The 26,738-nt window shown below is 42.5% G+C and overlaps 1 protein-coding gene across 13 annotated transcripts in view; it reads left to right on the plus strand.

The window, feature by feature from the left end:
- The window catches only part of tcf7 (transcription factor 7), a 75,273-nt gene that overhangs the window by 21,314 nt on the left and 27,221 nt on the right, over positions 1–26,738 (plus strand). For all 13 annotated transcript variants that reach the window (XM_026181446.1, XM_026181447.1, XM_026181449.1 and 10 more), the window contains one exon: positions 22,531–22,657. In XM_026181446.1, the coding sequence (XP_026037231.1) occupies positions 22,531–22,657 (127 nt within the window). The remainder of the gene's footprint in view (positions 1–22,530; positions 22,658–26,738) is intronic.

Genomic DNA, 26,738 nt, shown 5'->3' on the forward strand with positions numbered 1-26,738 from the left:
AATAAAACATACATGCGCTCAGTGCTGTCGTTAGTCATACTGCAGTAAAAACAGGACGGCAACCATCTTGAAACTAGGAGAAATCGGCAATGGCCTGGGATTGCACTGCATTCTTTGAATTTCCTAACTGGGTGCAAGTAGTTATGGCAACCAGAGGTTGAACATGCAAAGCAAGACTCAAGACTGCAGTTACTATCAGAAAGATAGCGACTGCAGAAAGACACCGACAGGATCGCCCTTGAAGTTTCTATAGATTTGAGGAAAGCACAGTATGAAAAACAACTTGCTGGGAAATTCAGCAGTTTAAAAAATAAATCAAAACCCCACAAAATTCTGTGAATGAAAAGATCTGAGCTAATCTGATGCGATTTGGCCAAATGAACTCACGATCGCTGACTCCTCCACCCATCACCACCGTCTTCTCGCTGCAGATGTCACGCTGTCATTTTTTATTTCATTCAGAGGGAAGAGAAGAGGACAGACTCTATTCTGACAGTCAGTCAGACAAACAGTCTCCATCAGTGATGTTTTTATGGTCCCCTTGCCGAATCATCCCCCAGACAGAAGCAGATTTACAGCAGGCACAGGCGCAGTCAACCCACTGTCAGGACCCAGAGGACTTGTTGGCTCCCCTACTGAGCTGCAAAGCGTGGCGACCTTCATCCCGTCTCGATTCTCTGTCTCGCATTCATTCTTTTTTACCCTTCGCCTCTCTTCTGCGCCCCGTCTGCGCTATAATTTGTTTTCTGTTTTTATTTTAAAACGGGCCTAGGGTCTTAATGCCTCCAATTAAAGACAGCCATAACTCTGACACTGTCTCAAACAAGCAGCGCAGCTTGAGTGCCATCCAGGCTCCAGTTGATCCCCCGCAGAGGCACATTAATCCCAGAGCAGCTGAGGGAATACTGGTTTCAATTAAGCATCCATTAGCTAAACATCAAGTCAGTGGTATGCTGTTTTGATTAGAGGAAGCAAGAGAAGAGGACTGTTGATTTTTATTTTTCTCATTTTTTCTGCCTTTTTTTTTTTTAAAGGAGAGAATGTCCCCGGAGGAACCCTGCTGACAGTTAGAGTTAAAGAGTTACACTCCAGAAAACAAAAACAGGACCCAAGAAAAATAACAACTTTATTGATCATTATTGCAGAACTGGATGACCTTTAGGACGAGCGATTGTTCTATTTATTAATAGTATTAAAACAAGCTATGAGCAGATTTTCTGGTTAAGATGCGTTTCCCTTCGTTTTCTTTTTTCACTGGTGGAAATATTCTGTTTGGTTAAGGTGAGAGGGGAGTGGTTAGAGTGTCATTTGTGTCCACACACAGCTCTTTTAATGCAATTTGTCAGGGATGCAGTACATGTTATTAAAGCAAGACTTCCACCTTCAACTTCTCCTACTTCCTACTTGTTTGTAGCAGTTCTATCCACTGTTTTACGGCACTGATTCATAACATATTAATGGCAAAATGCAATCCTTCATTTATTTTACTCAAATGATGCTTCTGCTGTTGATCTGTAGGGTTTAAAAAAAAATCCAAGAACCTCTTTGGTGCCTGCAAGGCCGGCCAAATTAATGCGAGGTGCTGTTGCATAAAACATAACCTGGATATTACATTCAGAAGTTTCTGCTTATGGCAACAGAAACAGTATTACCAAGCGTAGTAGAGCTAAACAGCGCATGTAGATATTATTTGTGGCTCTGCAAGGCACAAGTGTTTTCTCATTTGCAATAAAACTGTACTGAGGGCAAAATTTTACTGTTTTGGCAATACAAATCTTCTCTGTGTCACTCTGTGTGTTTGTGTGTGTGTGTCCAAGTGCATTTTGTGTCTTTGTATTTGCGTGTGCACACCCGTGTTTCTTGTGTACAGTTGAGCGAGGTTAAGCCTAGTGTGGTTTACCATGGAAAATAAAGGCCTCGAGTCTCATTGTCACCTGAACACACACACACACACACACACACACACACACACACACACACGGCTCCTCCTTAACCGTGTGCTGTTGTTAAGTTGTTGGTGGAAAATTTTAAGGGTTCGCTTGCTCAACTGCATCTCCTTCTTTCCTATTTCCACCTTAAATGGAGATGATTTTGCTGTCTGCAAAAGCATCTGAACCTGCAGTGGAAACTGTAACAGAAACAGCAAAAAAAGATAAGTACAAACAAAACGTTGGTTTAAAAAAAAAAAAGAAAGAAAGAAAAGAGGATGTGGTTTAGCTTTGTTGATACAAAGAAATCGCCATTCCAGCCTGAACCAGCATTGAAGCTTTCTAAAGGGAGGCATTAAAAATGAAACAGGAATTTCCACATGTACTTTCCTAAAGTCTTCATCGGACAGGAGTTTTGTTTTGTTTTTTTTAAGCCGTTATCAGTCGGGCAGCAAAGGTGGAAAAACTAAATCACTCCATCACCTGTCATCATGGAAAACAATACCATGTTTAAAGTCACATTTTCCAGGTGTTGCATTAAACAGCACATCAGCAGCAGAGCAGAATTCTTGGAAACTGCGAATCTTTGTTGCACGAGATGAAATTATCCTAAGATATGTTGGCTCTGGATGAGGTGCTTCCTCGCGAGCCAGTCGCGGAAAGCAAAATCAGAAGAATCACGGAGTTTGATCAGTGGGAGTAATTGGTTGAAAGCCCGTTCGAAAACAGCGGCGTTGCATGCAGTAGCTGGAGGGAGGGAAGCGGTCCAGGACGAGAGCAGCGATCGCTGGTTTGGCCTCGGTCGCGCTGCTTGGCTTTTTGCTCGCCCGACTTGTTTTGCTTGGACTGACATTAAACAAGTGAGGGAGTGAGAGAGATAGGATGGGGGCTTTAAGACTGAGAAGCAGATAAGTACTGTGTACTGCAGACATCATGAGGGTAACAAAGATGTCGAGATGAGAATCAGATAAATGATGTTTTACTTGTAAATTTTGTACTTTTGCTGGAAGCTTTGCCTCAGATTCTTGATTCCTGCTCTTTGGAATCATCTCACCAACTTCTAATAAAAACACCAACTCACTAACCAGTTGCACATTTGACTAAGAAAGCTAAGTAGCCTTACTAATCATCTGAGACTGCCCTGCGACGGAGACTGTCGGCTCCATCGAGGGCAGTCCAAGCCTGAAGGCGAAGCGAGCCATAAGGGCTGCTCATGGTTAGCCGCTTGGCTCGGGTGGACCCGCGCGGAGAGAGGAGAGGCCCGGGAACAATTATGGCTTAGTAGGAGTAACAGAGCTGAGCCAGGCAGCTGCTGGTTGCTCTCTGAATATGCAGTGAGCATTCGCATGTGTGTGCGAGCGCGCGCTTGTGTGTGTATGTTCAGGCGGCGTCAAGAGGGAGCGATGCTCTCATACGCAACCGCATATTTACATTACAAATCACGGCTAAACAATTCAGCCGACCACAGACGCAAACATTAGACGTTTTTATAGAGAAGATGGATAGATCAGAATGATAGAGGGACGGGCAGAAGAATGCACGAACGAGAGCACGAAAACAAGAAGGAATGAATGGATGAGTGACAAGAATAAATTGGTTAAATGGTTGAAAGACCATTATAGTCGCATACCAGTCATCGATTTTCTGTCATAAAAGAAGCAAAAAAGAGAGATTTTCTGTGGCAGAGGAGCAAAAAAAAATAAAATGAATAAATAAATAAATCCATCTGATAAAGTCCGTGAGGCCTGGTCTGGTCTTGAGATGAGCTGTTCCAGTTGTTGTTGATTTAAAGAATCAAACCGTACCTAATTTTTTTCTCTTTTTAAAGAGAAGAGGGCAAGTTGTTTAAAAATGACGACCCCCCCGAGGCAGAGACATGACCTTTGGTGAACGATGTCACTTTGGTTAACACTTTGTTTACTTTGTTAAACAGACAGAATGAAGTTGGATAGATGAAGACGCTGTAAACTCTTTCACACATACTGCTGTTGTGAGCTGGCACTGAATGAATATATTTTAATTTAGTGAAGCAGATCAAATATCAAAGACTTCAGCAATCCCGACTATCCAAGTCAGTGGTTTTGGTCCCACATGACATTATGGTTACGGACAGATTGGACAGTCATAGCTGGAAGTGACATACTTATCAGCGTCGTGAAGTTCGATGCACTTTACCCCACACTGCTGCTGCTTTTGTTCCCACCACAGCTGTGGAAGAAGCCTTAAAGAAATCGTACAAACTCCTGAGGTGGAAAATTGCAGGAGTGTCTGACACAGAAACTCTTCTGCGACCTCAGTTCCCACATGACACCCACAAGGAAAGTCTTTTCTTCATCTTTTTTTAACTTAAAGGTGTACAGAGGGAAGTCATGCGTGAGGAGTACAAGAAGAAGAAGTCGAAAAAAATAAGTGCAGAAGTGCGCAGATGACCGAAGTTGATTGAAAGGCAGAGTCCCTAAGTAGAGCCAGCTATTTTATTTTGGGGGGTGATAATTACACACTGCTGGTAAGTCACCATGTTATTTGTACATATGATCGATAGCAAAATATCAACCCTAGCCCCGTAAGCCAGCCGGGTAGCTTTTGGCAGGCGCTCTGCAAAACACAGGCGTGCCATGCCCTCTCCAGGGACCCTAACACAAACACACAACGATACGTGCACATCGACTTATAAAACACGTTCCCAAACAGATGGAAAGTAATAACACGATACGCATAAATACATGCGAGCGTGCACATGTGGTGCAAACACATAAATACATGGACACGGTAGGGCAGAGAGAGAGCATTGTGCCACAGAGATGGCACGCGGTGACAGGCGGCCTCTGTGTTGCTGCCGCACAGCGAGGCCCCGCGGGCCCGTGCATGCAGCTCTGTGGTCGAAACGCACCAACGCTGGCTCTCGCAGGGTTTTGGACGAGCTCCACATGTGGTCAGCTGGATGGTAGCGCCCTCGCTTCGCTCTACCAACAAATACAGAGGACTCCTGCTGAGCGGGGCTGTGTCGAAATCCTCGACACTGTTTTTTTTTCTTCTTTTTTGGTCCAAACCGAGAGCGAACCCTTTTCTTTTTCTCCTTGGAGTCTTGTGTATGTTAAAAACATCTGATCTAAATGGTTTGACTTCAAAAGAAGACTGCTGATGATTTGTGAGATGACTTTTTTTTCTGCATTCAAATATACTGATGTGGGAAAACGATAGTCTCATTGCTTTGATTTGATATGGTAAATGTCACTGTCTCAGATAAAATGTCATGCTTAGACTGAGTTACGTGATGCCGGTAAAGGCTCAAAATGAGGTAAAATCCAGAGTGTGGTGCTCATAGTTCACACGCAAGGTTTGCGTGGTGATACAAAACAAACCGTCTTTAACCTCATTTACGAACTGATTTTAAGTTCAGGCTGTTTTATCAAGGATAAACTAAGAATAGTCGCATTTGCATAAACACTATCTATGATTCTACAATTTCCAAAGTCAGTAAATGATCTCTCAACCCATCTCTTAAAAGGGCTCCGACCACCTCAGGTTAAGAAAGTCTAGTTAAAAAAGAAGAAGAAGAAGAAGAAGAGAAAAAAAAAACCCAGTCTGCTTGGTTGGACCTGGTGGGGAGTGCATCTCTTCTCTCGCTCACCTCTTTGAGATCCTGGAGATAAAAGCAGCTGGCGCAACATCAAATCAATAGGCCATCAATGGTAACATCTCCTGAAGATTAAAGAGAAACTCACTCAGAGGCAGAGAGGGAAGGTAGGGTGCTAATATAGTACAAGACCCGGCCAATGGAAAGAGATTTAATTGATGTGTAGAAGAGGGATGGATGAAAAGGGTGGGAGCTGACGATGTTGTAATGGTGTGCGTGCATGCGTGTGCGCCGAGCTTCCTTTGGTCAGCTGTTTCCATTAGTAGGAGTCTGTTTGTCTACATGTTTGCCACTATAACACCGCGATTATTTATCTATCTTTTTAGGCCTGCATTTAGCACAATGCTTATTTGTACCTATGTGCATTAACATCTGTATCCTCTTGTCTGTTTACATTTTTCCCCCAATCTCTTTGTAATTTTGGGTGTTTTTCTCCCCATCTTTTGGCCTCCTAGCTTTTCATTACGCTGTTTATCTCCTCATCAGATTCTCTGCTCAATCCATTAAAAAGCATGTGGGTCTATAAAAATATATATAATGTCATTTGTTTGTTGGCCCACACATTAATTTCAATTACATATTCCAGGATTGTGATTTCTATAATTCTACCACTACTACTCATCTCTACTCATCTGTCCTGGTTGTATAAGGGAAATAGTGTTAATATATCTCCAGTCTGATGCTTTTTGTAATGCAAAAATAAGGAGACCTCATCTGTGATGCTGATTAGTTATCCTTGATTCGTCTCCACTCTTACCAGAGCCTTCTGTCCAAACCTAAAAACCTATGAAACTGTGTTCGCATCCCTTCAGAGCCACTTGTCACAGCCACTGGCGCTCTTTGGACTCCCCCCAGAAAAGAAATCTAAATGAGAGCAGCATGTGGAGCAGGGGGGGAGTACAGTTAGGAAATGTTAAAGGCATTCAAAAATATTCTTTCATAGCATGGAGACCACAGGATGGGGCCTGAGTTGAGCTGGGCTGTGTGGTTGCAGGCCGGGGTTTGTATGCTCTCTATCTGAAGCCACATCAGAGCCCTGAGCCATGTGTAATGTAATCTGGATGGGTAGAGGAGGGTTCCCCCTTGGATTCAGAAGAACCGCCGCTGAGGTGCAGCGCAGGGACCGGCGGTCGGTGATGTAAGATGGCACTTGGCGACAAACTATTATGGCTGCGGGTATGGTTACTATGAAACGGGCTGTTTTCTGCTCCCATTACGGTCACTGTGCATCTGTTTCTGTGTTACTGCTTTGCTTGCTTCTTTTTGTTTTTGCTAATTTTTTTTTGCCTCTAATAATATCTATTGTGTCTTCTGTTTCTGATGAGCTTTTTAAATTTCTCATCATATACCTGGATGGATATTAGTGTCTAAAATCAGCCTCTAAACTTAAACACAACACATCTGATGAGAAATGTTGGGAACTGGCTACAAACACTCTACCAAATGTCGCAGCGCGGGATGTCGACGGTCTTTTCAGCTCGTTTTTTATGCAGATTGTTGTATCAGCAGCACAGATGGCCTCCTCAGGATTCCCAACCTTGACAGTGCTCAGCAAGCTCCTGTAGATTGCATTCCTCTCCTTTTCTGTCTTTTTCCGCTCTGTCCATCTTTCCTCCATCCTTTCTTCATCTTTGCTGCTCTCTCCGTCTCTTGTTTCATCTCTCCCTCTCTCTCGGGTCCTTTGGCGTTCCCTCTGCTTACTCAAAGTCTCGAGCAAACAAACAAGCAGCGGGTGGCTCGCGTCTCCTATCTATAATTCAAGCCAGTCAAACTACAGCGAGGATGTTTGCCAGACACATGAAGTGCATCTCTCAGCATCATAGCGAGAGAAAAAAGGAATATGTTTTACCGTCATGGCTTGGACTCAACACACAGGGAATATCCCATCATCCAGCCGGGAGATTAAAATCATGTTTATAGCATTTCTGCTTTTAGTTGATCTGAACCACCACAGGGAAAGGCAGAGATGATATAACAGTATTGATATTATGCGATCAAATTTGTGAAGCCAACATATTAACAGGTTTTCTCGCAGAAATCAGATTTCCTGTCTTTACTAACCGAATTAAATCACAATGAAAATGTTCCAGCAGTCACGCGTTGCGGAGTTGCAGCGCTAAAGGGACACGAGAGGATATTCGCTCTTTCTGTTTTTTCTCTCTTTTCACTTCAGACTTTTGCTCAGGGACACTGATGCAGCTGTGTAACAGTAACTGACTGCAGACGTTATCCATGCTACAGAAAAGCATCGAATCCCCCCCAGAGACCAAGCCAAACCACTTGTGGTAACAACAACTTATAACGATAAATGAGTCGAGAGGAAAACCAAAGCTGTTTTTCCAGGTGTTTGGATGAAACTCCAGAGTATAGTTTTCAACTTGAAACCGTTCTCTTCTCCTGAAAGCAGTCTTGTAACATTCAATTATTTTGTTTTATTTTTTTTGAAAAGCACGACTTTAATGCCCTGGTTGAAGCAGTAAAGTGAGAGCTCTGTAAATTTCTTTAGATTTAAACTTCTGCCTGTTTGGACAGGTCACATGCTACCAGAGCTCTCAGGTAATATACATATATATATTTATTTATTTAGATTTGCAGTTTATTCACACAAAATCGGTTCGATTTAACCTTTTTTTCCATCAGACTGAGTTGATTTAAAAAAAAACCAAACAATTAAATTGCCTTTCACCTTTTCAAAGATTCTCTTTCCTTGCACTTCCTGATTAAACTTCCTAGATTGATTTCTTCTAATCTTCTCATTTCTCAGAAATAAGGAGACTCGGGTAACAAGTTAGTAATCTTTAAAATTTAAATATTTTTTTTGATGATGTAGAGAAAGTGTAAGGAAAGTGAGAAAGAGAGAGATTTTTATAAGCGGCAAAATTTATTCTGGGAATTGATGCCATCACCGTGCCAACCTACCCCATAATACTTCTTATAAATAAAAAAAGTTTTTTGTTTAAAAAAAAAAAAAAAAAGCTAACAGTCAGTTCTAACAGTTAATATTTAATGAAATGAGTCATGCAATTAGTCAGTGATCAAAATGAGTCATCTTTGGATACAAAAAGCTGCTTTAGAGAGTCATTTCGCCACCCAGAAAATTCATGCTTTTTTTTCCCCTGACGCCTCATATTGACAAATCAAAACTGTTGCAGTGGATGAAAGAGGAAGCTAAGTACGTCTTATTATTGTTTTTTGGTTTTTATTTTGGGTGAACTTACCCTTTAATGACTAAACTTCGCATTATTCTGTCTGTGGAATCGAAACAAGTGGCGCGGCAGATCTCAGATTAGGTGGCGGAGACTTGTTGCAACCTGCGGTGGAAGCGGTGTTATGGTTACCATGGCTACGGCACTCCTCCTGTGTTTTCTGGCTGCTCTGTAGTGAGCAGAAAGAGAGGGGTGGAGGGGGGCTAGCTCAGCAGGTGGGCCTGAGAGGGGAAGGGGGGGTACAGTAGAGAGGGAGAGCAGAGCAGGTTAAGTTGCTGGGAGCTGGGTGGGGTTGGGGGTAGGAGGTGGGTGGGACATCCAGAGGAATCACTCCAGCCGCTGGGGTAAAAGGAATTAATCAGACAGCATAAATTAGAACATGAAAGGAGCGAGGGAGAGACAGAGTCACATTCACCCCTCCCTCTACACTTCCATCCATCTACTTTTCACTCCATCCTGTCATTTCCGTGCTTTTCCTGCATCCGTCACATCCACCCATGTCTTCTTTTTGTCTCTCTAAATGAACTGAATGATCATATGAACTGTTTCAGCAGTTTTTTAAGCAATAACCAGCTCACTAACTCATTCCAGTCTTTCTGCTACCAATACAGATACTTTTTTAAACGATCCCCTCCTAATGTCCCGAAGCACATGTCATTGAAACACGCACATTAACTCAGTGATCAGCTGTCCTTAAATGGGACACGAGCAGCATGTGATTCAGGTAACGAATCACTTTAAGGACCCAGATGATTGTTTTATTACATTATTTTCCTTTTTTCCCCTGTAAAATCTTTTTTTTTTTTGGTAGGAATGCAGCGGGGGACTGTCGCACAGATTCAAAAGTCAAATGAAATGATGGCTCAAGCAGCCTTTCAGAAGGAATTTCAGTGTCGAGCCATTGTCAGGGACCCTTTGCCCCCCCCCCCTTCCCTTTGTTGAATGCATGTCAGCATGCACTGAGACTTCTGCGAAACCCTTTCAAACAGTTTAGTATCTGAGTTTCCACACTGGTTACCGCTGATGAAAAGCCTGTTTTCAAAACTGTTTGTTGCAGCAACTGTAATCTTTGGTGAAAGATGGCTCTTTAAGTGCTCCTCAGTCAGACTGCTTGATCTCTAAGAAGACAATGAAAAGAACGCGCGTTGATTGGACAGCAGCCTCGGGGCTTGGGCTCGCTCCTGATGTCATCTGTTTGTGAGTCACCTCTTCCAATCAGTGTACATGTCTGCTGGTTTGTGTGCTGTTTGGCTGGGTTTGGGTTTATTTTTTCTCCCCCTCACCACCTAAATTGTCTTGTAGTGACAATCGAACAAACGGGGCACTTTATGTTTTTTGGGACTGTAAGAAGTCTACAGCAAAGTTGAAATAACGAACAGATAAATCATCTGTACCTTTGTTTCGAATCTTCAGCTTTCAAGAATTTTCTTATCTACTGATAAATAAAATATCACTTTCGGCATGCAAGTCACCGTACAGCGACAAGTTACAGTTCATTTATAATAAAAAGCTGCCTGCTGATGTGTGAGAGTCAACCGTATTTATAGGCCAGTTCAAATAAAGTTGTTTTATGTAACTCTATGCAAGTGTTGCAGGGGGTTTTCACTTCTTTAAATGATCATGTTAGCTGCTTCTTTAGCTGTTTTTAGCTCAGCACTTATGAGATATGATAAGAAACCAATCTTCTCGTCTAGCTGGTAGCATGAAAGCCAGAAGCGTATGGTCGTGGAAATAATCCGTTTCAAGTTTATTTCCATGAACAGACAGGCAAAGCTGCAATGATTCATTAGGTGATTAAAAGAAAATATATCTAAAGCTGTATGAATAATCAGTTAACGGTGGTTGATATTTTGTTATTCTTGAAAACTTGATTTTTGAGGTTTCCAATGGTTTAGATAAATACCTTCCCGTAATACATATTATGACATATAGCAAAATGAATTTGCTATAATATATTTTGTGCCATTTGTTAAGTAGAAGAAGCTTTCAAAAGAAAATGATTGAGTTCTGTTTTTGAAATAAAATGTCGCGAGTGTTTTTCATTGTAAATTGTTTAATCTTTGCAGATGATTGGAATAATTATTAGTGACATCCTTAGTTGTAATAATTTTCTTTTCTTTAAAAAAAAAACCCTTGACCTTGTAGAACTCCAATAAATAGACATTTGGTTTGTTCTATCAAACAACACATCTATACAACAAAGAGTGAGCAACTAAAAGGAAAACAAAAAAATTCAGCCTTTTTTTCATTAAATGTTCAAATTCAACAATATAAGAAAGTAATGCCACTAAGAAAAACTTTTTCTGGTTCTGGTCAGTGTTTTACTTTGTGTTTTCACAGCAATAAAAAGGGAAATATATTATACAAATCAAATGTAAATTTGTGCAAAAACTTCTCACTTTTCAAAAAAGTAGATATCCCTTCATATTTGCCAAATCACCCATAGAGCGCAAGTGTGCATGTAAGTAAAAATAAATATTTCTGTTTGGGTTTGGGGGATGTTAAGGCCATTCAGCGCGCTCTGCCCGCCGGTTATTTCTTTTGCGTGGCCTTCAATATGTCCCATAACACAAACGCCACAGGGATGAGATGATTTCGATAGAAACATCAAAGCGGCAGATCAGACAGAAAGCACCGTACATGTGAAGCAAACCGGTGACCCGGAGGGCAGAAAGCATGTAAGCTGATTGAGTCGCCCGCTTCCCCAAAAACTTCACTCAAAAGCAGTTGGCTTATATGTAGAGTCAGCCATGTATGACCCCCTCGTCAACGCCCCGACGCCACAAACACAGACACAACACATGAAAGTTGCGTGTGCTGGAAGGGAAGCGTCTTATATATATTGAAGTGCATTTCAGGAAAAAAGGTGTATGTTTGTGTGTTATTTAAGTCTTTAAATTACACAATTGTGTTCATTTCCAGCTACTAGTGTAGCTTTGCATGATTCAAAGTTCAAAATAATCCCTATTTATCCTATACTTGCCTTTGTTGTACCCTCTCACTTTGTAAGGGATTTGACTCCCCCTTAACTGTAAGCAGCTTTAATTGTGATTGGCTGTCCCTCACAAACTTGACGGGGGGTGGGGGTGGGGGGACATCGCACAGATATAAGAGAAGGCTAAACATTTAGAGCATTGTAAAGCCTGATCTTTGGCTTTCTATATGTTGACCACATCCAGCATTTTAAGTGAATTTGTGTAGTGTGTGCCAGGGATTAGATTATGACAACTTTAATAGCTTTTAAATAGATTCTCATTGGCTGGCATATATGGTGAGCACTCTCTGCACAGAAGTTGGCAAGGAAAGCAGTGTTTTAAAGTCTTTTTCTTGCAGAAACTGGTTACTGGTCAGCAGTGTTAGAGCTGTAAGCTGTTTCTCCAATTAACAGATCGGACATTAAAGACATAAAAAGTTCACAAAGTGGAATAAAATGTCCAGAGCTGATAGCAGGACATTTTATTTTCAAGTGGCAATGCGTGATGCGTAACATTAGAAAATTGTAGGTGAGACAAAAAACAAACTGAAATCACCATTTTCCCCCTTCATGTGTCAAAAGACATTCTGAGGAGTGTTTTGTAGCTTTAAACTTAAGTAGTTGAGTTAGGAGTTCATTACGAGGTAGGCCATCCAAATGCACTTTACTTTAAGCCCACCCATCACTTAAACCAATAAGTGTCACCACTGCGCTTACTTGAGCTCCCAGCAGTGTAGCCGTCAAGAGCGAAACGCGCCGAACAGCCGGTTTTCAAGTAGTGACATACAGAGATTTCTCGATTCGCTGGAGCGATGTTTCGATTGATAATTACAAGATTTAGTAAATCTTTTCTTGAAACCAAAAAAGGGAATTAGCGAGAAAGAATCAGAGTAATTGAGAGAGCCGCTGAATCTCTCTTCATCTAGAAAGAAGGGGCGGGGGGAAGTGTTTTCACTATGACCTGTGAGAGTCTTTTAATGTGGTATTGGGTGGCCATATTTGTGTAATAAATAGATACTGGCACAAAGGAAGCGCGTCACTGCAGGGGTTTTTTTCATGTGTGGCGGCATTTCCCATTTGGGCACATGGTCTGGTATTTAGGCTGAGTGAAAGCTGTGCTCTGCAGCCATAGAGGAAAGGTTTCACAATGAGTGAGCGACAGACTCGCTCAGTCATCTCAGCAGGGGGGGACGGGACCACATAAACCTGCAGACGGGATCAGTATCACACTTTGGGGATCTTTGAGAAGAAGAAAAAAATCATAAAAAAATAAAGATCTCAAGTCTCAACCAGTACAGTAGGTAGAAGATTCTCCAAAAGGTCACTTTCTTGGCTTTGTTTACATCTTGATGAGTGGGTTAAAAAAAAAAGTCCATCACCAAAGCCACTAGATAAATCAGGTCAGATAAACACATCGAAGTTACAGATCGGGAACAATCCCGTCTGGCTTGGCTGACAGTAAATGCAAACAAAGACTCCTTTTCTGACAATGCTCTTATCAAACCGCTACATTTTTTTGCTTCTGCTAACAGGCTCCCACAAGACGGACAAACAGGGCTGCGGCCTGAAGTAGTCGCAGTATGTATTGTTCGAGTGAACCAAAACCCTGGAGGAAGTGCGTGTCAAAGAGGATTTATGCCTTGCGTGGTCGCCTCATTTCCTGCCGACTCCGTGTGTCAATATTTTTGTTGCAAACTATCGCCGGGATGTCACAAACAACTCGTTGATTGCGGAACGCTCTGATCGAAATAAACAAGTACACCATTAATTAGCTCTCTGTAGGACCAATCATTAGAGGTAATTTGTGCTGTGAAACTGCCGCCGCAGTCTGAAGGAGAAAGTTGCCCGCTTGTCTGTCTCCGTCCACTCATTAAGGGAGTGATAACTCATCTCTAAATGCCATCACAGCAGTCGAATTTCATTTTGCACCCTGTCATATCCAGGGCCCGGAGCCAACTTCAGCAGAGCGCTGCCTCACTGCGATGCTACAGCGAATCTCCCTACACGTCCCATCTCGGCTGCTTGGCAAGCTTAGGCAGTGCTACAGCCTCAACCACTAGTACTGCTGCCGCCGTCACTTATTCTCCTCCTAGGGCCGCTGACGAACAAAAGAAATGAACAAAACTTTGCTTGTGGGAAAGTCGTCAGTCTTAAACATACGACGTGAATCAAAAAAGGACGTTCAACAGGAGCAAATATGGGCGAAGATTAGACAAATATTAGAGGTCCTATTATTATGTATAAATATTAGGAGTGGAAGTAGCAGTGGTAGAAGTGGAAGGAAAGGTTGTAGTTAGGGGGACCTGATGGGGAATAGGATAAAAAAATAGTAATAGTTATTATTTTTATCATTTGTATTTTTAAATATCTGAAATGAATAATTAGTTTGCATTATGTACATAAATCTAAAGACAAGGATGAAGGAAAGATGGATAAAGACAGCTTCTTATGTAGCTCTTTTCATTTTTAAGTGCTTTTTTTATACAATGTGTCTCATTCACATTTTTCTACATCTAAGGCGTTTCTATCTCACATTCACACACACTCCAGTGAATGCATCAGGAGCTGCGGGTGCAACATCCTGCCTCAGGATACTTTGGCATGCAGACTGGAGCACCAACCTTTCAATTAGTAGATGACCTGCTGTACCTCTTGAGCCATAGCCATCCAGTCTCTGCAAAATAGGAAAAAAATACCGTAAAGAGCAAAAAAAAGGGACTAAAAGGTTCTAAAAATTGGGCTCTAAATGGTATATAGTCAAATCTGCAGACAGGGGGAAAAAAGGAAATAGAAGGTTGGGAGATGTGTACTGCTGCTGAAGTTGAGACTAGCTCAGAATGTGAGAAAACAGCAGAAAAACATAAAAGATCATATGCATCTTTTCCGTCTCTTCATATTTAGATTAATACTAATGCAAAACCCAGAAGAAAACGCGTTTTGTTTCTTGCTCTTCGATCCTCCTTTACAACCGGAAAAGCAGCCCTCATGTTTCAAATCAAGCTCCCATCCTGACACTGAAATCATCGTTTTCATTTATTTCATTTACATTTAGCTTTAAAGTTTAATATGCATAGTAATACATATGGACACACATGCGTACAAATATTTCTGTCTGCTGCCTACTGATTCATCCTGGCCACAGCCCAGATGTTCCAGCGGTGTGTGGCAGCAGTGGACGACAGTGTGCAACAGCGTGTGTGTGTGTGTGTACTTGCATGCACTCCACTAGGCGTGTCCATGCTTACATGCATTCATGCATGTATACGAGTATTGATGTGTGTGTGTGTGTGTGTGTGTGTGTGTGTGCTCATATGTGTGTGTAATTGGGGAGTGGGCGGGCTTGTTGTGGTGTTGGTGGGGGGTGTTTGGTCCTTTTTTAAACATAGCTGCGTTGTTATGGTTGCCTAGGCTTTGATGTTGCCCAAACCTCCTACTAAGAGGCTCTCATTTTCGGCTCCTGACTCTGGAGAAGGCAATGACTTCCAGATTGGGGGGACCTACAGAGTGCTCGCTACTCAGGATTGACTGCTGGGGTGGGAAGGGTTTTTAGGGGGGGTCAAGAAGGGCAGAGGAGGGTGGCTCGATGGCAGAGGAGAGGGTGCGACAACTGTGCTCCGTAAATGTACTGTGCAGAGCAGAAAGAGAAAAGGTACTGACATCAGGTCTGCACGTGATGCTCGCTGAAACACTTGCTGGCAATAAACTGTTTGCAGACTTGTTTTCAAAAAGTAAATAAATAAGTGATCCGGGAGGCATTATATTTAATAATGCGCTGCATGTAACTGTACTGTGTGGAAGGCAGGATTGTCTGCTTGGCTCGAGCAACGACGGAAGAGAGTTGTCAAAACCTGCTGAAGTATTTGATACCGCAAGGAGATTGAATGCGTAAATCAAATGTTAAATATTCTGGAAGCTAAAAACGTGTGTATGTGTGCATCCTCTCTTGTAGATTTGTGTAAATTTCAGTCTCCGTGCAGAAAGTAAGACTTCCTAGCGGTTCGTCAAAATCCTGTCAGCTGTTTCTTTTGCAGAAACACATTAATCATAATCGTGTGCTCAAACACACACAGGCCAGTTTCAGAATTGTTATACATTTCGTATAGCTGCGTGCGTTTTCATGCACGTACATTAATCTCATCTGACAATCAAGTCTGATCTAGGGCAGGACTTTCCATGGGATCAAACAAACACAAATTCTCTGGTCTCTAGTGAGGCACTGCCACCTCATGTTCCCTCTTTCTCATTTTTTTTCTGTCTCTTTTTTTCTGTAGTGCTTCTCTGTTTTGCACTTGCTCTCTGCATGCAGGTGTGGGGAATTTTACCGCGCCTTTACGCTCAGGTTTTTTTTTAATCTCCCCCCCTGCTCCTGTTCACCCATAAACCCAAAGTCATTCGCGTAGTGAGAGCGTGTCTGTGCGTCTGGTGCGTGTTATGCTCGAGACGGTCGACCCTGCCCTCTGACCTCTCTGTGCAAAGCTATGTGTCTTTGAAAGTTGGAAAAAAATTCAAATGCACTGCTTAATCAGTGTGAAATGATCATAGGTAACAAAACCTCGGTGTGTTGCTTCTGCATCAAACTGCTGGAGACGGCTTTAGCTTCCACGCAGCATAAATAATCCCGGCTTCTCCTCCAGTTTATTCTCTCATAGCCGGATCGTTCCAAACTAAAACCTCGGTTCTTCAATTTTCACTTTCCTTTTGCTCCATCCAGAGCGACAATGACCCAAATTAAAATGACAAAGGCTTGATTAGTATCAGTATTCCTTAGCCTTCAAGAATTTAGTGGTCATAAACCACAGAAAGTGGAAATGACACTGTAGCATAATATAAAACCGACTGTGAATATAAAGTTTGTCAGTTGTCAGATTTGTATCTGTATCTAGTCAGTAAAATCTCAACTCATTTGATAGCATCATAAGAAAGCTTCTGCACAACAGTTTGATTGCAGCCACTTGAAAGGATCGCATCAGCTCTACTGTCCATACCTTCTATTTAATCATTTATACCTTCTTTTTTCAAATTTCCGCTATGCCAGGGCAAAGGGTGACGGTGAAAGAAAGAGTGAATGAACGTTTTGAAAGTGCAATCTCCATGAAATGTGAGATTAAAGACATTAAATTTAAAAGCACTCTCGAGTGAGAGGAGGCTTTAATTTCCGCTGCAAATATAAAGAGACGGAGCTACTTAGTGTGTCATCCGAAAACTAAAGAATACATTAAAGGAGGGTTTTTTCCCCACTATAAGATCTTCTAAATCAAGGTGTGTGTGTGTCTGTGCGTTTCTTTGCGCACGTGTGTATGCGAGATGCTTCCATGTGCGAGGGTCAAGGTGGAGGGCCGTCATTACAAACAAGTGATGTCTGAGATCCCATTAACTCTTGTATTCAGCCGCAGATTTCTGTTCAAATAGAGAGGAGATAAAAGGCAGCAACAATATGCTGATAATTCAAAGGCCTTTCAAGTGAAATGAGACTACAGAGACACTGAGGACCACGTTCACGATTTCCTGACGCACTTAAAAAGGTGGTGCTGTCTAATTGTAATTTTTTAAAGTAATCGCCTCTTTGAAGTATTTAAATCTTTGATGTAATCAACAAATAGGAGCTTTATTATTCAGCGCAGCCGTTCTCGCTGGGGTTCGACACCGAGTTTCTTTTCGTGCACGGCCGGTCGATTGATGTAGTTCACCCGGTTTAACCAGAGCTCCGCCGCTGCAGCAGGAACTCGTGTTTCGTGAGACGTGCGCCAAAACGCATCCCGGCATAGTGACACGGTTACAGGTGGCTCTTGAAACCACAGTAAGAGATTCCTTTTGAGCGTCCTCACACTAAACTGCAGGTTTACCTGCATGTCTCTTTTTAAAAGTAGTGAGTTTAAAAGCGTCGCTGCACACCACAACAAACTCCCATCAGCAGTGAATGCAGATTAAATCAGCAGAAGAGGGGATATGAATGCACAGAGACATAAATGTATGCACAGCTATGCATTTTTAGGTGCACCCACCTGGTCAGTCACCGCAGAAAGAGGGCGTGGCTGACATTGTTTCCCGGCAACACAGATTCTGGGTATCTGATAAGACCACAGACTGGCCTTGAGTTATGATCAGCACTTTCTATAGGCGAAAGGGCCCATATGCATGTTATTATCCTATTAAAGAAATAAACTCAGGGTTCAGTTGGCCACAGTTAACTCCCCCCCCCCTTCCCTCTGTATTTAATATTGATCTGTACCATAAATTTATAACGCTTGGATGTATCTCAGTCTGAAGTGGTGGGTAACTCAACTGTTGCAAATTAAAGGGTGAATGAACTTTCCCCTCATCTGTTTGTCTGCGCATGCACCGACACATGTGTGTCTATTTCTTTTTTTTTCTTTCTCCAATTTACCAAAAACATAGCTGCAGGTTTACAGTCTCAGAGATGTCTTTTGCGTGTGTGTGTCCCACACATGCATGTACACGCTTGTCTGTTTCAGCAAAGGTAATTATGTGTAAGTTATGTGTGCGTGCGGGGGGTTGGGTTTTTTTTTTTTTTTTTTTTTTTTTAAACACAGAGGGGTTGATAATTATGGGTTAAATGAGTGCTCTCAGTCAGCCTCCCTGAGTGTGTGTAAAAAAAAGGAAGGCACAGCGAAAGCCACTTCAAGGCCGGCTAATTACCCCAAGGAAGAGAGGAAACATAAATGGACGATTTTGCGGCTATAATGTTACAGCAAAACGGCTAAATCAACCTCAGCACGTGAAACAGAGCCACAGCTACTTTTGAAGGCTCCTAGCAGCCCTGAGCACATGTGTGTATGTGTGCGTGCGCCCCATATGCGAAGGATCTGCCGAGAAGCAGAAGATGTGCGTATGTGTCTGTACGCAAACTGTATGTGAGTGTGATTTGTGTGCAGAAAAGTCACACTTGCTGAGTACTGATGTTATTTAACCTCTGCGTTTCTGTCCCAGGCGGTCTTTTTTCTGTAACGTGAAGAATCATGTAGAGTTTTGTTGGTGCTCATGAACATTCATTGCCTTACTTGTGGTTTTGACTCCTATTACAGGAAAAGTTTTTTTTTAATGTCATGCAACCTTTTTACCAGCTATACCAGTTCTGAAACTTTTTCTAGTTTTCCCCCAACCAAAGGCCTCATCTAACCCTACAGTTCATATCAACCCTTGTGAATAAAAAGGACCCAAATTCAATTTTAGTGAAGAGAGAGAGAAGAAAAAAAAATCAGCATGCTATCTTTGCAAACTCTTGTTTATTTTCCCTGCATAAATCACATTCATTCGACACAGCGCTCCATGTTTTTCCACTAGGTCATCCAGGCAGTAGTTTTACACCCGGTGCAGTTTGAGAACCTCCGCATTCTTATGCCACTCACCGCCGGTGCCAGTTGCATCGTTTGGGGATTTTCCCTGCAAAATGTCAGTGATACTGCTGAATGTGAAGAAAAAATGCAAAAATAAATTGCTTCCTTTTCCTTGGATAGAGTTGTGTGTCGCTCATAAAACGGTGTTGATAACAAGAGACGATTTATGCAAATCAACCACATCAATAACTTCACAGAGAGGCGACATCGAAGAACATTGATCATCTTATTTGAATGCAAAGTTCTGCTGGGAAACCTTGACGTTCATCTGACATGTGGACTCATCATTGTCATTGAAGAAAAGCATTGCCTTACAGCAGAGGGCTTTGTTTAGCTCGACAGGGCGCCCTGCCGCTTCACAAAGCACATTTTTGCAATTTTCTTGGCTGGTTCGTTGTAAGATCTATGACAACGCAGCTTTTCTTCAATGCAAAATATTATTTTCTAAATCAAAAAATTACAGTTTTTTCCAAATTGCAGAAAGTTACCGCTCCCATCTCTCAATGAAACATCTGAAAATAAACACCGAACAAAAGGAACTGCATCAGATTTACAGAACAAAACAAATCTCAGGTACTTACATTGTATTCCAGTATATTTATAACATAACAATCTAACGGGACATTGACCCTTTTCACTTTTTTTGGTCATCTCCATAATTTCCTCATAACTGCTTCAATCCATTGCTCATACCGAGGCTGCTGGCTTGTGGCTGCCTCACAGTACTGAATAGTTTTAGCTTTAGCTAAAGAGGTCGAGGGTGATTTAAGTGTCTGATTAGGTTTGTTGTTACAAATAATTTGCGTGGTGGTTCCCCCTGTGGATTACTTTGGCGAACTTTGCTGTGAGTGAACTTTCTTCGCTCACAGTGAGGAGTTTCCACGCTAATGACATGTGGGCGTGTGACCATGAGCACACACGTGACTACTTCTCTGCACCGCAGTGCGCGTGTTGCAGACCGGCAAACGGACATAAGGGAGTCTGACCAGCACAAGCCGAGAGTAGCAGGAAAAGACAGAAAGCAAAAAGTTTTGACTCAGCCGTCAGACGCCTCAAATCACGATCTCTTTTAACAACCGGAGGATTCGTCACAGTGCAACCCTCAGCGCAGTCCAGATCTATCCGGTAGTTGGCTGGGGTTTGTAACAGTGTGGCTGATTGGTGTTTCTGGGAATGAAAACGCCATCAAAGCAGCAGAAGGGTCATTAAAAGACAGACGTTTGAGAAAATCTGACCCCAGTGAGTCATAAGAAGTAGAATGCCTTAATGGAGATTTTTAGCATTTAGAAAATGTGGAAAAGAACACAAATTAATAATTTAACTTACATGTGGCCTGCCACATTAAACTAAAAAAACAATTGCTTGCCAGAAGCAATTTTTTGTATCCGCGTCTGTCTGTTTTGTTTCAGAGTTACTTTCTTGTTCCCATCAATGTGAGTTTCCCATCTCTAACTTGAAAGGGCCAATGCAGTCACCTCGTTTGAGCTGATGCAGTGTTAATGTCCAACCTTCACAATACCAGCTGTGCAGACTTCTGTGTTTTCACACATCCATCCTGAGCTGGCGAACTGCAGACAGTCCCCTTTCCGTCTTCGACCCCACGTGATTAACCACATGACATGCAAACCAGCCAGGCGATGCAGCTCCCCTGCCCATCTTCATTGATAAAATACTGGTCTGCCGGGTCATAACCTTAAAACCTACTCAGTGTTTAACGCCTGCTGATTTCATTCTCTTGCCTTTGTTCTCGGCCTCTAAGGTGATGAAAGAGGCTTTTTGTACAATCCTTAAACCACGAGGTTTGTCCTCCGTCTCACTGTTTCTTCAGATCATTATGAATGCAGGTCATATTATCACCACATTTCACCTTCCTACTATGCTACCTGCTCCCCTGCACTTCTTCCCACCCACCATCACCATCAGCAGCCCCATCCTCACACCTCCCCTTCGGCTCTTGAGAACAGAAGCAGCCAGTTTTGTTTTCACGGCATTAAAAAGCGGTGTAGCAGTTTGATCTGAGCTCCGCTGCCGGTCGTGCAGCATACACATGAGGGTCCGTTTCCACACATGTGTGTGCACACGCGTGTGGTCAGTGCGAGTCTTTAAGATGCTGATTGATCGGAAAGGAGCAGTTTAAAGTGTGTGTAAATGTGCAGTGTAGCAGTGTGGAAGCTCTGCCTTTAAGTGATAAGGTGCTCGCTTTGTAACTCAGTGGGGGGTCTAGCGAGCAGCAGCAGATCTGGCCTTCTGCACTGCTGATTTTACACACTTCACACACAGTGTCCAAAATAAAATCGCTTGGAAAACTTCTCTCTCTTTTTTTTTTTTAATGTTCGTGCCGAGGAAAATTAGTGCCTCTGCAGAGCCTCACATTTACACACATCCACCTGCTCGCAAACACACTGATACTCACACCGAACAGCACTATTTAAACTCCCCAAGAAAACAATACCAGTCCACACAGGGCCTGCTTCAAATGAATGCAGTGAAATTCTGTCCAAGGCTGGCCGCTTAGCTGCTTCCAACTTTGCAAACCGCTGTGACATATCGTATGTCAGCTAGCATGCTGCGAGCATTAGTAATAACTGGATTTCACGTAAGTTATTGAAAGCCATTTGTAAACAGAGACATGAAAGCAAACAAGCTCACACGCAGCCTCACTTGATCATCAAAGACTTATCGATCAAATAGTCCTCCTCCTGCACCTCCTCCTCCGCCTCCCCGCTCCACTGAAAACCAGTGTGAGCGAAGTACGGCCCATCTGTTTTGTTCCAAACCGTGTTTAAAATGTCCAGCTTTCTTCCTTTTCTTTCAGTCTTGGATGAAGTATAAGTGCACGCAAATCCCCCCCAAAATTCGGAGACACTTAACATTTGCATCTTCTTCCATCAGTGAATTATTTAAGAGGAGAACGCAGATTTTTTTTTAAATAATTCTTTTCATGTCTGGTTGCATCTTGTTATTTCTTTTGTAAGCAAATGAACGAAAGGAAAACTCGTGTAATTGCAAAGCTCTTTGATCGTGCTCAGCAGCGTTGGGCCGAACGGCTGATTCTGAATCTTAAAATCTCAAAATGCAGTTTGCAGACATTATTTGTAATTGGAATAATATAGATTCTGTGATCAAATTAAGATACATCTGGTTTTCCTGACTTGATTCCAGACAACTTGATTAGCCAAACTTAAACAAATACTTTTGGGGGTTTTTTTCCTTTTCAATTGGTGTATCTTAGATTGTATCATCCTGGGTCTCTTTTATGTCTGTCACATGCAAAAGTCTTTATTTTTGCTTGGAAAATGTGAATTGTGCAAAATGTTCTAACATAAGGCAAAAGCAGTTTTTTGTACTTCTCAGGCTTCTTGAAGGATATTCAAAGCTCTACTTTTATCTGAATTAATTTGTGTTGTTGTTGTTGTCGTCTCATCAACAGTCTAACAAAGTCTCGGTGGTACAGCAGTCTCACGGGATGCACCCGCTGACCTCCCTCCTGCCCTACAGCAACGATCACTTCAGCCCGAGTTCTCCTCACCTGCCCACAGACATGAGCCAGAAGACAGGTGAGAGCACACGTAGACACCTAGTATAGAAACATTGTGCACATACTGTTAGTGGAGCCTTGCACATGCAGACGCAGCTAAACAGGCGTAGTTTTGGAGCTCAGTTAGATTTAAAAAGTCTCTCTACACAAGTGCAAGTAAACACAGACGTTCCTGGGACATCTGCCGAATAGTCGCTGAAACCTCGGTCCGCATACACACTGTTTGTGCTGTTGACACATCATTTGTCACATCTGTGCAGATGCACCACACACACGTTTGTCACTTCACCAGAAGCACACACGAGAAATGTAATATTACAAATTTAATGCAGTAATATTTTTGCGCACTCCCTCTTTCATATGCACGCACACAGTATTTCTTTTTTGGCTCCCCCACCTCGCCTGGAACATGGACACACATAGAAAGACACAGGCACGCACTCTGTGTGTGAAGTGGCAGCATCAGCTCCGTCAGCCTGTGGCGGTCTCATGGCTTCTCTGAAGTGGCCTGCTCTTCTGAAGGGACAGCCAGCCACACACACACACACACACACTCACACAAAAAGATGGAAACAATTAGGGTGACAATCGCACAAACCATTGCAGCAGCGCACACAAGGTTCTCCTTAGCAAGCACTACACATACAAACACACACTCTCCTCTGTTTGGAAGGCACAAACAAACACACCCTGGCATTTAAAACACTATCGGGTTTTGGACCTGCCTGTGGCAGGGCCTGAAGGGTGGCACAGTGGGTTTGTGCAGCATTTCGCTTTAGTGCGAGATGTCACAACTACCGGCCACGTTTGCTGAACGTGTTCCCCAGAAGATGGCTCATCAAGCTCCTCAAAAGTATGCAGGTTACTGGTGATTTCCTTTTTATTTTAAACACGCTATGTGGATTAACGAGTTTATGCAATTGCAATGCTTTTTGTTCTTGTGCAACCTCGCTGGAACGGTGAATACTCTTGTTAAAAATAGCCAAAGCTTAAATAAGGTCCATGTGAGCCATGTGAGCTAAGCACTCTTATTACTCCTGTTAACGCTCATTTTTTTAAATAAAAAATTGCCTCTGCATGAAATCAGTGATTGGTGATTTCATGGATGAAGACTCCAGAAACCTGCCGTTCAGGCCTTTAGCCAATCAGAAGAAAGTTGTCTTAAAACAGCTTGTTTCTGACACAGTGAGAACTGATGCACCAAGGGCAAACATTAAGATAAATAAGCATTATTCTGACCCTCGAATCATGCAAAGCTACTCTGCAGTGCTCTTTAACCTTACAAAGGGAGAGGAGGAGAAATGCAGAGTTCTCACACATGGTGGCTGACTAAAGTCGTGATCATGTATGTCAGTGGGGGAAACTTACAGAGAAATGAAACTATAAGAAAATTTATTTAGTTATTATTTGATGTAATTCTGTGGTTTCTTGGTAAAGTGTGAGTACCGCTGGAGATAGAAGTTTCAGCTCACAGTAACAACCAGACGCTCATATGAAAACGCGCCTGTGAACGAGGGGTGTGAAGAAACCTAAATATTTCTTTTTGTTTGTCGTGTTTGTGTTAATGATCCCCTGTGAACAAAGTAAGACAAAAATTATAATGGTGACATGTGCAGAACACAGCAAAAGGTGCTAAAAAAAAGATCGACATGCAGTGTAGCTATCCCACGGTTCAAAGAAGTTACAGTTTAATGCTGCTGAGAGCCTTAAAATTGTCGTCCTGATGTGGAGATATGAAATCCAGTGGTCTTCAAGCGCTGCCTGGTTTTTCCTCAGGAAATCATTTATAAACTCTCTGAAGTTTACAGAGTCTGTGCGAGATTCATTGAAGGATTTTGTCCTCTGTGGTGACGTCCAAGAGAGAACAGGAAAGAGGAGGAAACAGGCTGAGAGCGAGAGACGAGAGTGAAGAACAGACTGGAAAAAACACCACAGAGAACAAAAGTCTTTTATCGGCTCTGATTAGGTGTGAGACAGCGCGAGACCTCGGGCGATCTCCTGCCTGTTCCGTCTGGAAATCCCCCTTTTTCCTCCAAACACACTCCCGCTTGTCTGGCTTAGAGAGTCTGTGTGTCTTTGTGTGTGTGTGTGTCTAACACAGTGACTCAGCCCGTAATGACAGACTGAGCCACCTGTTTGTTACTTACACACACACAAACACACGCTAACACCTGGCTGCCACATCTAACCTTTCTCAGACCATCTCACCTGAATTATTTTGGCTACGCTTCCACAGAGGAACACCGTGGTGCATGCATACGCACGCCACCTTACCTCACTTCTTTTTTTGTCTGTCAGCTGATCACAGGTTCGGGGGTTACCTCACCAGTGATGTCAGTGATTGGTGCACCTTTCTTCCTCTTTGCGCGTTGCTTAAAGGGGAAATAAAGGGACCTGAGCTATTTCTTTGGTTTTAGTGCTTGGTCTCTGGAGGCTTTTTTGGCCTTTGACCCTTCATCTTTACACGTGTCTATTAAGCCTACATTGCAGACACGGACAGCTGGCACGCCCCAGGAGTCAATCCTGTTATTCTAGGTGTTTGTGTAGTTGGTAAATGTTAAAGCAAATTCTTCCCAACAAGTCTGCGCAGTCACAAAAAGCAGGAACACACATTGATGTATACTCGAATCCTCCCACTAACCGCCTGATAACATTTACCTAAGCAGTCCCAAGTGGACTTGCACAGCAAAAGTTTAACCCATGCTTAAGTAATTTAATCACAAAGTGCTACTTGCTATGTACAGATGTTTGCTTTCCCCTTGAGTTTTATCATTGAAGTTGACACGAGGAGGATAGCAGTGTGCCAGAATCTGTCGTTTTTCTAAAGAATACGTTTTGGCAAAATCCATTTCCTTTCTAATATCTCGACAGCTAAAGTTACCCGCATCAATCTGGTGGAGGATTTCGTGACACTAGCACTGTAACGGAAGTATCAGATTGCAAACATTTTCTCAAGTTGACTCCTATAATCTTGGTCACCTGTGCTCGGTTTGTGTCAGACACAAACATGATTCATGCTTTGGACTGTCAACATGGTATCCTCACCTCAGTTCAATCATCAGTCCAGTCATTCCAATATTTAAAATCACAGCTGATGGAGGAAAATAACACCAGCCTCGACGAGGGGGAAATAATGCATTGATTTTCATGCTGTGGCTGCTTTTGGAGTTTCTGTTTTCTGGGTGAAAAAGCGTTAGGGATGGGGTTACCTGCCACCCAGGTAAGTTTGTAGCATGTTTAATAGAGTATAAAATCCCAGCCTTCAACGTGTGCTAGTATGTGGGGGTCCATTTGGGTCGGGCTGACATAAATTTGAAAGTGAGGCTTCATGCGAACTTCCCCGTATTGGTCCGGTTTGAGACTACGCTACAAGGGCAGCAACTGTGCATGCATTCTCCAAGCACACACCAGCGAACGCAACTCTAAGTCCTCTGTGTGTCTACAGTGCTGCATATAGCTCCTCTGTAACAAAGCCTTGCATTACATGGAAATCTTTATTGATAAATCAGAGGTGAAACACATTAGTCCACTCAATAGCCTGAAATCAGCTGAGAAACTGGCTAAAAAGTGTCCTGCGGCGAGGCTGCATGTTGTCTTTGTGTTTACCCATGTATTTCTGGAGAGTTTATGCAAAAACACACTTGTGCCTGACTGCTTATCCCCTGTGAAATTGTTTTATTGGCATCACAGAACGTGCAGGCCCACAGCAAAACCTCAGTAATATAAAACAGGTAGCCGATAAGATAAGACGTATATTATCTATCCTGAAGGCTGGAAAGCTTCTGTGCTACAGCAGCCAAACCACTGAAATAGCTTAAATGAAAATGACACAGCTCAGTAAATAATATACAATAAGACATTAAGATGAAAATTACACAAAAGAGAGAGAAGCTCAGTTAAACAACGAGGTCATTTATACAAAACTCTGTTTATGTTTTTTTTATTTTGCTTTTAGTTGAACAATTAACAAATTATGGTTACAAATTTCCTCTGGATTTCTTGACCTTAAGATGACTTTGCTTACTCTCCAGGCTTCTGATTGTTATTGCGTCATCTGCATCACTTCGAGTAAAAGGTCAGGAAGGAAAGAGCTGTGATTA

The sequence above is a fragment of the Astatotilapia calliptera genome, chromosome 10, assembly GCF_900246225.1.
Source record: "Astatotilapia calliptera chromosome 10, fAstCal1.2, whole genome shotgun sequence".
NCBI classification, from domain to species: Eukaryota; Metazoa; Chordata; class Actinopteri; order Cichliformes; family Cichlidae; genus Astatotilapia; species Astatotilapia calliptera.